At 40.8% G+C, this 14,627-nt stretch overlaps 1 protein-coding gene across 3 annotated transcripts in view; it reads right to left on the bottom strand.

The window, feature by feature from the left end:
- Positions 1-14,627, bottom strand: part of FNBP1 (formin binding protein 1) — a 133,471-nt gene that overhangs the window by 30,418 nt on the left and 88,426 nt on the right. For all 3 annotated transcript variants that reach the window (XM_025204956.1, XM_025204958.1, XM_025204957.1), the window contains 2 exons: positions 6,252-6,380; positions 4,735-4,881 (listed from right to left, as the gene is read on the bottom strand). In XM_025204956.1, coding sequence (XP_025060741.1) covers positions 4,735-4,881; positions 6,252-6,380 — 276 coding nt within the window. The remainder of the gene's footprint in view (positions 1-4,734; positions 4,882-6,251; positions 6,381-14,627) is intronic.

Genomic DNA, 14,627 nt, shown 5'->3' on the forward strand with positions numbered 1-14,627 from the left:
ATGGGGCTAAAAATAACTATTTCTCTTTATATATCAGAAAAAGATAATGTCATAACAGGAACTCAGAAGTCCATAACAAATTAATTGTATCTGCTGCCAGAGCTTGCAGAGGCAAATTCCATCCAGGTTCACTTAACAGTCACTGTGGCTTACCCTTGCAAACATGTCCTCTGCTTTGTTAGAAATATTTTTTTTTTTTAAAAGAGTGGAAAAGCAGCAAGCTTTGTAAGAATTCTAGAAATACAGGCTCAGATTCTATTCTCAGATAAATGTGTGCTGCTCCCATTGATCTTTTGATGGGAATGCTTTAGCAAAGACAGAATTCAAACTTGAGCAAGTATACTACTTTTTTCAAGTGGCATAACTAAGAATGAAAAATTGGCAGGGTTGCATCTGGGCAACAGACAAGCTTCTTGCTTTCTTTGCAGCTTAAGTGTAATAAAATATTAAATCTATCCAATATACCCTGTCAGTTTTTAACATCATATAACGAAATGAAACAAAGGTGTTTTTTTCAGAGGACTTGCAAGAAGTCCTCAGCTCTCTTTCGGACCTAAAGAAGAGGGCAACAGGCAAGGACATTCAAGTTCTGCTTGGAACTCTTTCAGCTTTTGAACCTGCCAGTCTCTAGAAATCCATTAGTCAAAGATGAGAACTCATGCATTTTTATTTTACCGTACAGCAGCATGTCTATCACACCTGCCAGAATGCAGGTAATAAATGGCTTGGCCTCTCCACAGCAGAGGTTTCCTTAACGCAAATGTTGATAGCAACATATTTTTTAATGGTCCCATTTTGGCTATTCTAACCCAGGATGACTATATGTAATGCTTCCCAGTCATCAGTTTGTAGATGGAAAGGAAGACATGAATAACATACTGATGCATGAAGTACCACCTTAGCAGGAAAGACAAGTCCAAGCTTGAGCCTGGACATCTTTCGGAAACATTGTAAGCAAGACCTTCCTATCTGGGCAAGCACTCACCAAACAAAACTAAGATGAGATGCTGTTTAGGGGTTCTCCGTTTTATCTTGATATTCTAGTTCCCCTTTAAACTGTTGTGGTCCTCTTGTCACTCTTCTATTTTTTTTTAAGTTATTCTGTTTTCTACTGTAAGCCTCCCTGTGCCTTTGTTAGGAAGGGAGGCATATAAATTGAATAAATAACTAGTACTGATTCTACTTGGGTATACCTAGACCAGAAGAACAGACAAGACTCTAATGGAGCGTACAAAGAACTAGAAGGCAGGAGTTCCTGAATTCTAATCCTAGCACTCATATGACTCCCTCTGTGGCTTGTATAAGGCATTTAATATATATTCAGACATCCAGTGAGGAAAGGTATAATGCAAGCACTAAGTATTACTACACACCATGCAAACACAACTGTGGCACTTCGTAAGGAATTCACACAATTGTGTTTTCAGTAAGTTAGTGAAATATAACACAATTCTAATGCTTTCTTATTATTGGTACAGTACAATTTTAGCACTATACATTTAGTGTTTCTTGGATGCTGTGGGAAAAAGTTCAATACTGAGTGTACTGAGCAATGCTGCATGTAGTAGATTTCAGTTAAAAACCTGAATTTCTGTTAAAAACCTGTATTTGATAAAAGGACTTGGAGATCCACATATGAAGTTCACTGAAGATGATGCAAAGCATTGTTTAATACTGCTAAAATAGTTCCAGTAATAGCTTTACCAATCTTTAATATCCTAGTATCAAGGGAGAAGGATTTATACATCTTCGAAGTCCTTCCAGTCTTCCATCTGAAATTTACTGTGTGATATTTTTTACAGCAGGTAGCTGCAGTGTCATCTACTTTTGCTGTAATCTTCTGTCAGCATCATACTGTTGGTTATTTTGCATGAAGAGCCAGATCCTGAAGTCACATTATTATAGGAGACTGTCTGCAGTCATTTAAACAAAAATTTCTAGGCTCCAAGGCTGGGGGAAAACTTGGAAGTGTAACTTGAGTGCAACCTAAAGGCTCAAAAACCAAAGGGCTTTTCCCAGTCTGGTTTCCTATGGGAAAGCCCAGTGTCTTGCACAAAGCTAGACCGTTTCTTCTCCCTGCCAGGGCAGGTTTGGGTCTTGTTTGTATTCATTTAACCACATGCCATCTGCATTATCAGCACTTTTCAATGCACTCCGCTTTGTTTAAATCTGACCTGTGCTGGCTCATTCCCAAAGCTAAATCCAGCCTGAAGCTAGGTAGGCTATTCAGGCTGCCGTTGCACACTAGTTTCTTTGTGCTCAGAGAAAGACATATCTAATAGTAAGCTACTAAGATTGCTGATGCTGAAGGTTTTGCAAGAAAGCGTCAGAACACACAACCTGCAGACACAGGGGCCAGGCAGTACAGGGGCCAGCTACTGTTGTCGAAGCATGTTACGTCTGTACAGGGCCCCAGAGGCAATACAGTTAACCAGATAATCTGGCTGCATGAGCATGAGCAAAGCAAAAGATTTAGACTGCATATCTGCAGCAGGACATATGACCTTTCAACAGGAAAAGCCCACTGCATCCAAGGGCCCTGCCCTTGTTTGCTGCATTTTAACCATACCTTCCTGCTCTGCCGCATCCCACCCAACATTATTCCTTCCTTCCACAAACATATAGCTACGTGACGCTTCGGACACAGACAGACTTTCAGTTCCAACTACCTTCCCCAATACCTTATTTTACAGCTTTATTATTCCTTTGCGAGACATATTCCCCACTTTCTCCCACCTCCTTGTGATAATTTGCTTTTATAGTTTCCTCGCTTTAAACAATACAGACCAGATCAAGATAGAGCTGGGAGCATTTTTCTAATTTCAGAAGCTCCTTGTACTTATAAGCTTTGTAGTAACAAAAGAAAAAGATGCTTTTTCATGCATTTCTCTTTACTCTGCCCTATTTTTCAAATGACTATGTAACTTCACAAATTTCAAATGAATTTTGAGGGAAAAAGAAGACTATTAAAGGCTAAAAACATTTTTGTTTCTCCCAAGTTAACTGAAGTTCTAGGGTGGAAGGTTTCAGGCTGATCCTTGGAAGGGATCTTGTAGCAGAAAAATACCCATAATGTCTGTATCCTCCTTTTGTGCAAGGAACCCATTTAAGAAGCAAGGGGAGCCTTTTAAGTGCATAGAAAGTTTGTTAAATATTTTGTGATTGTTCCATTGTGATGAGGTGTGGAACATTAAGCAAGGTTTGTTAAATATAAACACATTCTCACTCCAGTGGCATTTCTAGCAACTGCCATTTTCAACGCTTGAAACGTGAGTGTGAGTGTGTTTCATGAGTCTTCTGCAACAGAAAGCTCAGTTACCCATTTAACATTAAAACACCTGCATGCACTCAAAATATGATATATCCTCAAAATGACATGTATGTAACATCAATTTGAGGGTTAACTTTAGCTGTCTGCACAGGGCTAGCCTATTCCTCCTTTATATTCTATCTATGGCTTCATCTAAGGGTTTGAGCAGTGCGTAAGCCTGGGCTGGCTCTCCACAGTGCATACATATCTTCCAGGTTAGCACCATAACAAAAGTACATTGTACTGATGATGTCCCCACCAGTACCTAAAATACCTCCAAAGAAGAAACAACAACCATCACTTTTTCTTTCTGTTTCCATCATCTCCTAAGAAACTGTCAGTGGGAGCTGGTGAGTGCTGAGCAGAAAGTTATATTCTGAAACATCACCCTTTGGCCTCTGCAACCAATTAACTGCAATATCCAGGCTCTGAGCAATGAAAAGCTTAGAAGAGTCCAGTGAACAAGACATATGGGGAAATTCAAACAGTGAGCAATACACACACTGTTTGTATTTGAAGCACTGATGTGATCCATGAAAAAAAAGCTGAAAAGCAGATGGAGACTTCATTTACCAACGGAGTGTGGGAGCACTGCATTCTCAACTAGAAAGAAAACAGATCTGCTCTTGTGCTGCCTGTGCAACAGGAAGCACAACCAAACTCCTTATCAGAGTGATGTTCAGAAATTAAAATCCCCCAGTGCTCATCTGCAAATTGAAGGATCCAGACTAATGGGTCAAAGGTGAATATATACATTGACGAAAGCTGGACAGACATACAAATCTGCACACACAACATGTTTAGTGCTTCCATAATTAACAGAATAACTAAAACAAACACATTTCTGTAATGTTCCATTTGATTTTTGGTTCCAGTGGAAAGCTAGAGTAGAGTAAACTCTTTATCACAGAAGGACTGGTCTGGCTTATCATCTAAAAATGTGGTTTGCAGAAGTCTATTTACAAATAATCAAGTCTTTAAAAGATAGGATCCTGTCAAAAGGATGCACCAAACCAAATCCCTAAAATGAACGTTAAAGGAGTACATTTGACAAAGAAAACTTATTCTTTAAAAGGCAAATGACAGTATGCAAAATCTTACTAAACAAACACATCTACAAGAGGAACAGAATTTTTGCGTCAACAAGACAAAGCATCTAGCATTTATATTTTAAAACGGGCCTTAGGAATAGACCTATCCTTAATGAACCTATGACAAAGGATCCTTTTCTGTGCTCTCATTGGATTTCAGTTTTGTGTTCATTGTTTCTTCACAGAGCAGCAGATTGTAAGTCATTTGGGGGAAGAACCGTCGCTTTTGTTCTGTGATCATCCAGAACACAGCACAAGAGATCTAGGCCTGGGGCTTAAAGGTGACCCACAAATGTCAATGCAGAAAACAAGGTTCAACAATGCAACACTTACATTTTGCTGATCAATCGATTCAGCCGCCTTTGTTATTCCATCCAGACACTTCCCAATGATGGGGATCACCTGGCGGTCGATTTCGGAGAAGGTCTTCATGGATTCGCCTAGTCTCACTATCCTCCTCTCCTCCATGTCTTGTATTTTCTAAAACATTACATATCATTGTGATCAAACATTGAGTTACACCACTGTTTCAACCAATTTCTTCCTGCCATACAGCAACTCCTTTTAAATAAAGTCATTTAAATATGACTTAAAATCCAGGAAAACGAAGATTGAAGGGCCGGTCAAAGAGTAGTCTCTTTGTTACAAGCAGTAGTTGGTAATTTTGCAATGAACATTTCTTGCTGGAAAATGCTCATTTGTCAAAACTGAAGAAGTGGAATTATATGGATCCTGATAAAAATGTTGCTAAGGAAGTTTTCCAGGTCCAGAACGAAATTCCTATAAAGATAAATTCTCTCTCTCATTCTTTGTGAAACATTTTGAAAAAATTTTCACTTGAATTTCACAAAGATTGTAAACAAAAGTTAAAAACCTCAAACTTTGGAGAAATGAGACTAGTTGTCCAGATTGCTCCTACACATCACATTATGTTGTTTAAACCAGGTATTTTAAACCTACTCTATATGTGGTGCCAAGGATCTCCAAGTATCAAATCCAAGGACTTCTGGTTTAGAACACAGGAAAAGTGGAGGTTGCATATTCCTGTTATGATGGATTACAAAAGGATGCAGAAAGTATATCCAGAGGACATGAATCAAGGATGCATGTTTTGTGTGGCATCATATAACCTGATATGACACTGGCTACCAGGAAGAATCCACACCATTTTCCTGTTAAACCTTGACCCAACCAAGAGCAACAGAAAAATAAAACAATTAAAGGAAAGAACACATTGATATCATTCTTTTAAAAAGTAAATGCCATTTTAACACTTGAAATAAACCACTGGAGAAGGCAAAGGTTTCCTTACCAAAACCAAATGCAATGCCAACGATAAAAGATTAATTCTGTAAGGCACTGTATGAAGTTTATACATAGCCTGGGGATGTTTTTTTTATTATTATTATTACTACTACTACCACCACCACCACCACCTTAAAGTACCATGAAACTAAAGGGAAGATCTTCTAAGAAGTTTAAATGTTTGAATGGGAAAATGCCTGTTTGCTGCACAAACATGAATAACTTCTGAGCAGCTGGTAAACATTTTGAACAAATTACAATCTCCCCTTCTCCCTTCCTCCTACTCCCAGTGCAACTGCAATAGAATAACAACTGAAGCAGCGCAACTTCTCTATGAAATCCCAGGAATAGAAACTGTCACTAAAAGAGAGTAACTACTTCATGGTTTGATGCGTCAAGGCTGCTCTTTGATAATGCAGTGCTGAGACTGCTGGAGAGCAATGAGCTGGCGTCATAGAATTAAACCTACTGGTTGCCCTTCCTTGTAGGTAACAAGAGATAGGGCTCTTCTCCCCTCGCAAGAGCCCTAGTATCAAAGATCTCACCTGGAAGATGTTTGGTATGTGTGTGTAATAATGTTCATGTTGCTCATGGTTAAACTTCTGAAGAATGGATGAGTATTCTCCTTTGCTCTCTTCAGCCATTTGATGTCGTAGCTGAGCTTGGGATCTCGCCTGAGGAAAAGCCAGAAGAATATCCTATGTTACACTGCTTGGAAATAAACCCCATCAGATTAAGATTGAATAGTTTTCTCCATTCCTATGTTACTCCTACTGTATTTACTACTGTCAGCACACACAAAACCTTGGGGAAACATTGGCATATGGATCCCTGAACACTTTCAATTTTCACGGTCTCATCTCATCTACTTCAAGTGTTTATTCCAAATTCATACAGCCAGAACTCTGTCCAGATTTTTCCTCTAAATGCTGTCATTTTTTACTTCCTAGAATAATTCACCACTGCACCTCTTGTAAATATGATAAGCTCTTGGGACCAAGCTTGTGATCTCTTTATACCAAAATCTTCCTGAAGTAAATGGGAGCTCAGCACATGGAAGATTTGTAGGACTCTGCTTTTCTGCTCTTAGCTCAGCTAAGCACTGTTGCTTATTCTGTTTGTATTATATGAACAAGGCATCTTTCTATCATGTTTACAAGCTTACTGGCAGATTTATTTCCTCTACTTAGTATGCCTCAGTTTACACCTGGAGAAGTTGATCTTTCCTTTTCCAACATATGTTCTTTCCAGCAGCATTTTTAATTCTGTGTTCCTTCACTTCATTGTATGAATTAGGCTATACCAAGTATGTCTCACCAGTATTTCACTTTAGACTCTATAACTCTTCCTTACCTCTCTGCATACAATGCCACTCCTCCCTCTCCATCCACAGCCCTTGGAAGCTCTCCTCTGAACAATCTACGCCCCTGTTAGCCAGTAATGATTTCTCCTGCGTTGCCACATTTCAACTAATATGATAATGCTGATATAATTTGCATATATTTTTGTACTATGGTTTTTTGGGCAACAATTCTCCATTTGCAAAGATAAACTTCCCAGAGTGATTCCTTTGTATCTGAGGATTTTTCTCTTTTGAGTTTTCCTTCCCGAGGCCTTCTGTCATCCGTTTCACTGCCCAGTATTATTTCCCGCCCCACCCCGACCTAACCCATCTGTCTATGTCAGCTGTTTCCTTCCTTACTACAGACCTTTGCATAAAAGCCCTCCCTTCCCCTGCCTGCTACATCCCTATGCCTTCACTTCCTATTCTGACTATATTCACTTATTTGCCTTCTCTCTCTCTCAGTCCCTATTATGTGGGCCAGTACACTGTTGCTCGTTCTGCTCAGCCCATCCCGTGGACCAAATGCTGGCCCTAGGGAAGTCAATGGAAGTTTTGCTATGGATTTCAGTGATGCCAGGACTGGCCTCGTAAATCTAAACCCTTGTAAATCTAAACCCTGCACTTCTGGATCATCTGGTCCTGCCCCTGCTTTTATTTCAGGGTATGCTCTCCTAGCCTTTTCCTGCCAAGAGGTAACCTCAACCTGCAAGGCAATGGGGGCTGGGATTTTAGGGTGTCCCAGATTTGCCCTTCCCTTGGGTTTGGCACTGGTGGGACTTTCTAGGGGCTGCTTCGCCACGGGTAGTCCCATCACCATGATCCCAAACTCAAGTAAGGTGCAGTCTTCGGTTATAACCCTGGCCAGCTTAGACCCTGGCCTCCACCCCCAGAGCTATGCTGTCCCTGTCCAACAACCCTGGCTACAAGTTCCTTGGCCCCTTACTGATGCCACCCCTTGGGGCTCCCTTGGCCCCAGATTTCTCTTTCTCAGAATCTGGTCTTGTCGGCTCTCATGGAGCTTCCAACTGGGGTCAGCTCTCTCTTCCTTCCAAACCACCTTCAGCCCTGGCTCTCCTACCTCTGGGCCCCCTCGTCTCAGCACTGTCTCAGACCTTCCTTTACATCTGATGGCCCTGTTCCAGCCACTCTCATTCTGGGCCTGTTTCTCTGACCCCTTCTTCTCTGGCAGTGGCCCCACCTGGACCTTTGGCCAAACCCAGGCCCTGGCCCCACCTCGGGTCAGTTGAGGACTCCAGGCCCCTCCAGGCCAGCGAGATCCTCCTGGGGTCAGTTCTCCAACCTACCAGCCCACCCTCACTCACAGGTCCACCCCCTCAAGCTCCTCAGCAGGTCTCCTAGGCTCTCTGCCCCTGTTTCTGGGCTGACCTGAGCCCCAAAACAGGTCTTGTACACTGATCCCCTCTCCCTGGGCTTCACCTAGATCCCACATCAGTCTTCTACACTGAGCCCCTCAATCTGGACTCCCCCAGGCTTCACAATACATCTTATGCCTCTCGCTCTGGACTCACAATAGGTCTTCTGCACTGAGCCCCTTGCTCTGAGCTCACCCGGACCCGAGCCTGGGTCCCTAGGAACCTCCTCCAGCCCCATAGCTCCTACCCAAATCTCCAGGCTGCTTTAGGTGTTGCCCTCCATGCTGACCTTCTGAAGCTGCAGCCACCCTGCTGAGGGGATGTTCACTCAGCAGACTCCCAGATGTTACTACTGGGTTTCTCTCCATGCCTGGGGTTATACCTGCTCTAAGCCCAGCCTTCCTCCTGAGTCAGATGACTCCCTCTACCAAGTCTAGCCTCACCTGCTGGCTTCCCGGGTTATCTGGCTCCCCATTAGCTCTGGTGCACACCTGCTGGCAGCTCCGCAGGCTGCCTGACCTCTTAAATTGGCAGGCACCCTAAGGGCCCTGCCACAGTCACTCATTCACTCTCAGAACTATCTCTGCTAAAAAGAGTGGTGGCAGGGGAATACACTGCTCATTTTAGAGAGATAAATATTTGCTTTTGTGTTTCTTCAGGGAAACCAGCTCAGCAAATGATCTTAACACATTCTAGACGCAAGTTCCTATTAAAAACAATTCAAGACTGGGTTATGCAGTGAGCCGTTCCAGGCAGACAATAGTTTCCTGACAATAAATCCATGAAATACCAAATCATGGAACATTTTGCTCATGATAGATGGAAGGTAACAGTTTATGCCAAAAGGTTTCAAATCTCCGCTTACAGAGAAAGGGGCCTGCTCTCTACCCATCTCTTCAGCTCACAGGTATCACACCTCATAATTTATTTCAGCTCAGTTCTGACATTTCTTGTGTAAGCACATTTAACTGTAAAAAGTTTCCTGGATTTACCTTATATTATTTTCATTAACTAATTCAAGAACCCCCACGAGAAAGCACTGGCAATGAGGAGCAAAAAGAGGAACATCACATGCAAAACGCTGTGATGAAAATAAGAAAGATGAAGTGAATCAAAAGCATCCTCCATAGAAAATGCTCTCTGCATCTTCAGCTCTCTGCTATCTGCGATAAGGCAGAATGCAGGGTGTCAGGAATTTGGCTTGCACATAGTAAAATGATAAGAAACCAGTTCAGCTATTTTTCTAAGAGAAGGCTGTATTTCTTATCAAACCTATACATAGCTATATAGGAATATAGATGAGGGCACCGCCCCAGGCCTTCAAGTCTTTTGTATTTGTAGACAACTTTCCAAACAGGTCCACAAAAACATCTATTCTGACAATCATGCACATCACAGCCACAAAGTATCCTATTAAATCTCCCTCTACAACATGCCACCAGTAAAGAGCAAGACACAGGTATTATAAATGCTTTACCATTACTGTGGCAGGAAATTAGTCAAGTTAAAGTAGGCTCAGAAGATCCTAAGAATGGGACTGAGCTGTGTGCTACTGAGGAAGGCTTAAAAAAAAAAAGCGCCAACCCATGGTCCATGTCAATCTGACCTTGAGAAGAATGCATATTTTTTGCTTGCATTAAATTTGACTAAGAAAATATCATGGTATGGCTTTTTTTTATACTGAAAAAAGAAAAAAACAGTATAAAAATAATGCTGCTTGTAAGCTTGCCAGGCTATAACACTGATGCAAGATTGTACCTTCCGTTCTCCATTACTCATGCTCCAGCTGCTACAGATCAATATTCACTTGTGAATACCATTTCTGCAGCCACCTAAGAGCAATCCATTGTTTGAGCTAATTTCTATACAAGAGCTATTTCTGCTTGTACAAGCAGCCATTTTTCTCATAGTGCAACACAGGGATTTGCCTCTTGCCTCCATTGTTGAAATGTAAGACAAGACATTCATTTTTACAGATTTCGAGTGATTCTGCAAACAACTGAGCTCAAGTGTCATTTCATTCTCATATGTCATCCTAGTAGTTTCCCATGAGTAACTTGTACCTAAATATAACCAGGATTGGGCCCAGTTTTCCAAGTGATTAACTGGCCTGAAAAAAAAGAGTATAGAGGATGAGTAACTAGAATTTGTTACATTCCAAAACAGTAATTCTCTTCTATGGAAGTGTGTGTGCATGCACATTTGGCAAGCTTGAAAAGTTTTAAATATTTTTCCAGTGAGGTATTTTGATCCTAAAATAAAATCTGAAAGAGTCTTGGGATTTTTTTTTTATTTTTTTTTTTATCACTTCTGTTGAATGTGTCCTATGGCTAACATCATCACTTTAGTATTAGCAAGTTATAGTTTATAGCTGGGCTCCTGCATAGCCACAGTAACTTTGGAGAGGGAACTGAAAAATCTCAGAAGTAATTTCAAATTGAGTAGCACAGCAAATAAATATGTAAATAAATGTGTGGATGCTCAACTGCTCATATGTTCTAAGACAGATGTCCAGAGAAGGTTTTCCTTTCTTTTCTTTCCTTTTTATTTTCCATTAAAAATATCTGGCCTTCGCATGTTTTTTTTCAGACAGGCTTTGGAAAACCTAGCCTTTGGAATCCAACCACGAGTTCAGAGATTGGGTTTGAAACTTGAGATGCAGCTCCTTCAGCCAATGTCCTTTTCTCCTTGTAATTGGGCAGAGCTGATAAAATGAGAACTCAGGTTTCCATCGCCATCTGGGAAATTACATTCCAGGTCTCCCCAAGACTGCCAAAGCTCTCCAAAATACAGAAGACAGATCTGTGTGTAGATATTTATAAATGCAACAAAAGCAGCCGAAAAAACACTTTTTTTTCCATGAAAGAGAAATGAATGAGATCACCTTTATACACCATTTAAATATATAAATATATATACATCCCCCACCCCCAAAAGGCCACTCAGACACTCAGAGATGTTACACTTATTTTGCAATTTACCTTTGATGCTAAACACCAAGGAGGCCTCTCCCCTCTTCAGATCACTCCATGGTACCCCACTCCCAAAGTTAATTGAATGGGCAGTCATATAAAATGCGGAGGGGGCAGGTCACTTTTGACTAAACACTGCTTCTTCACTTTTTAGACATTTTTTTCTTAAAGTTTTTATGGCAGCAGCAAAGCCTAAAGGTCACAGATGCGAAGGCAGCCTTTTCAGCCCTGCCAAGGTATGCGGTAAAACCCCTACTTAAATCAAAACCACAACTCAGACTCTAATGTACAATTAGTTCAAAAATATGCTTCCTATAAACTCCTGAATTATAAATTAAGCATGAGGAGGACACACAGATCTAAATCTTTAGCCAGTGTAAACAAGCACAGCTCTGCTGGACTTACGTGGGGCTATTCCAGTCTACATTAGCTCCAGATCAGGGCCATTAAAACACTCTCTAGTCCACTGGCAACAAAGAACTGTTTTGTCTGTTAGTTCAAAAGACTGAGTCCTTCTTTCTCAGTCTGCTGTGTTAGGTGATGGCAAGTGGGAAGAACCTAAAGCTGTGGCTGTAAACAGAATGGCATTTCCAGGGCTCAGTAGATACAGGTGGATCCAGGGGGAGATGCAATGGTGCAGTTGCACCCCCTGCCCCTTTTGGTTCCTGCTCCACCCAAAGTTTAAAAACAACTGCACAGCAGTGGCAGCAGCATTTTTATTCAGGCAACAGTGAGGGAGTCGATTAACATCAGGGATCATTGTAAGCTACCAGATTCCTTCTAACCATCCCTTCCACAGGTGTTAACAACACTCTCTCCTTTTTAAAGGTCTTGATGTTCTACTAATCAAGCTATCCTTTCTTCAGCAATTCTGCTATTAGCTGCTCCTGCTAATGTAGCTTCTATTTAAAAGCACTGGAGACTGTTTTTAACTCTGGCTAAAAACATTAACAGCACTGCAGACTGTTTTTAACTCTGGCTAAAAACATTAATTCAGGTGAACATTAACTTGGGTATGGAAATAACTTTCAATTAAGCACTGGATGCACTACCAAGATGCTCAAGAAAGCTAGATTTTGTTTTACGAATCTGAAAAAGAGACGTGCATGTAACTCTAATGAACACAGGACTAATGAAACATCACCTTTTGATTATTTTTTGCCTACATTTTTATACATTATAGCAAATTAATGCATACTCTGATTAAGTAATATTTGTTTTTGCATCAATTTAAAACTACATAGTATAGCCCTATGCCCCTAGCATATTAGTAAAGTATCTAATTCATTTTTAACTGGAGAAAAATGTGTGTTGTGTTATATGGGATGATGTATCATGCCATCTGCAGTCCCCTGTTCAAAATCCTAGATCCACCCATAAGTACAGAATACAACATAAAACACCTACTTCAGATACAGGGCTACTTATGACAACAGTAAGTAAGCTTATATAAAGTTAATACAAAGCAATGGGCTATATTCAGAGGTGCTTATTTTCAGAGGTGTAAAGAAGCTACAATCCAATGTAAAGACCTTACCTAGAGAGACACCTAACCCCAAGCTGGAAAACAAAGCAAAACAGAAGAGCTGTTCAGTGTGGCAACTACTTATCTGTCTCTGCAAAGCAGCAAGAAAAAACACAAACATGCTCATATCAAAATTGTTTTTGCCACATTTTTCTGCAGCAATTCTCTACTTCACTATGATATGCAAAAATCAGACATTCACACAATTCACAAGTTGGTGGCTTCAGATGCTCATAATGCTTTTAATGAGCCTCTGGTTATAAAAAAAAAGGCTAGCCAAAACTCTGTCACTGGAGCTGACAACAGTAATAGCCTACAGCCTTTTATGGATGAAGTACTTCATTTAAGGGAAGATTTTTTTCCCCCTTTCCATCTAGGAATTAAAAGAATTTCAATGCTGGCAAACATTAGTTCTGATGTAACCTGCATTAGAGGGCATGTTTGATTCTTGCTACTTAGAACAGTTACTTTTCATACTGATGATTCAAAATTTCTGTAGTTTAGCAACACAGTGCATTCTTCTATATGAAAGATGCTGCCTATGAGGGATGGATAACTCTCCCTAGCAATCATTCTTTTTACCAACAGTTCCTGCAAACCTCCAGTACAACTGAAGCACCTGCTTTCTAATATGTAAAAGAAATGAAGCACTTGAAATTTCTGATTAGCACTCATAAAGAGAAAGGTGAGCAACTGCGAACAAGACTCCTTCCATTCCTTTTACTGTAGAGTTCTCATGCTACGAAGGTGCAACGATGGTTGGGATGAATGACGCATGCCGAGAAGCAATGTAATATGAAATCCGCCAAACTAAAGCCTTGGACAGGTGGCTTACCTTACCTCGCCTAAGTCCTGTTGAAAGCAATGGGAAGCTCATAAGTGATATCAATGGAAAATGGAACAGCCCCTTCCATAATTTAGCACTGTGGAAAAACCAGAGGGTGGGCAGCATGCTAACATGCTACTACTATCACATGATAAAATGTTGACGATATTAATACATTCAGAATACATTGCCTGCACAGCAATAAGGTTTGGCATTCAAAGAAAACTGGCAACTAGTTTTTTTTCAGGGGGGGGGGGGTTAAATTTCCCTGACCATTTTTACCATTTCAGTCTGCAGTAAGGATGAGGAATGCAGCATATTTTGAGGAGAACAATTCAAGGGAACTTTTCTGAAGACACATTCCAGAAACAGCGAGAGGGTCAATAGACATATTGTCTTCAGGGTTTACACAGACAAAAAATGCAACTCTCAAAGGCTGTTGTGGTGGGAGGGATATGAATAACTGAAAAGGGCAGAAAAAAAGATTTCTCTAGGGTACAGCAGATCCACAATGAGTGGAACAGTTCAACTTTTCAGCAGTTCCTCTTGTCCAAAATTGCAGAATTTCCAGTCAAAACTTTGATGGAGCTCCCCCCTCCCAAACAGTGTGAGATGCAGCACTGCCAGGCTGTCGCCTGCCAAACAACAGATCTCTCTTTGGTGAATACAAGACCAGACAGGAATACAAATATGAAAAAGAAACTTCAAAACAAGTTAATTATTAAAGCATGCTAAGCAATACCTCACCACTGTTAGGAATGTTTTCTATAAGCCTGCAGTCACAAAGGGTCATTACTACCACTGGCAATGGGATGACTCATAGCAGCACTATCATCAGGAGTGGTTTCAGGATCAGACCCCAGGTCTACTTTTAAAGCTA

The sequence above is a fragment of the Alligator sinensis genome, unplaced genomic scaffold (genome assembly GCF_000455745.1).
Source record: "Alligator sinensis unplaced genomic scaffold, ASM45574v1 scaffold388_2, whole genome shotgun sequence".
Lineage (NCBI taxonomy): Eukaryota > Metazoa > Chordata > Crocodylia > Alligatoridae > Alligator > Alligator sinensis.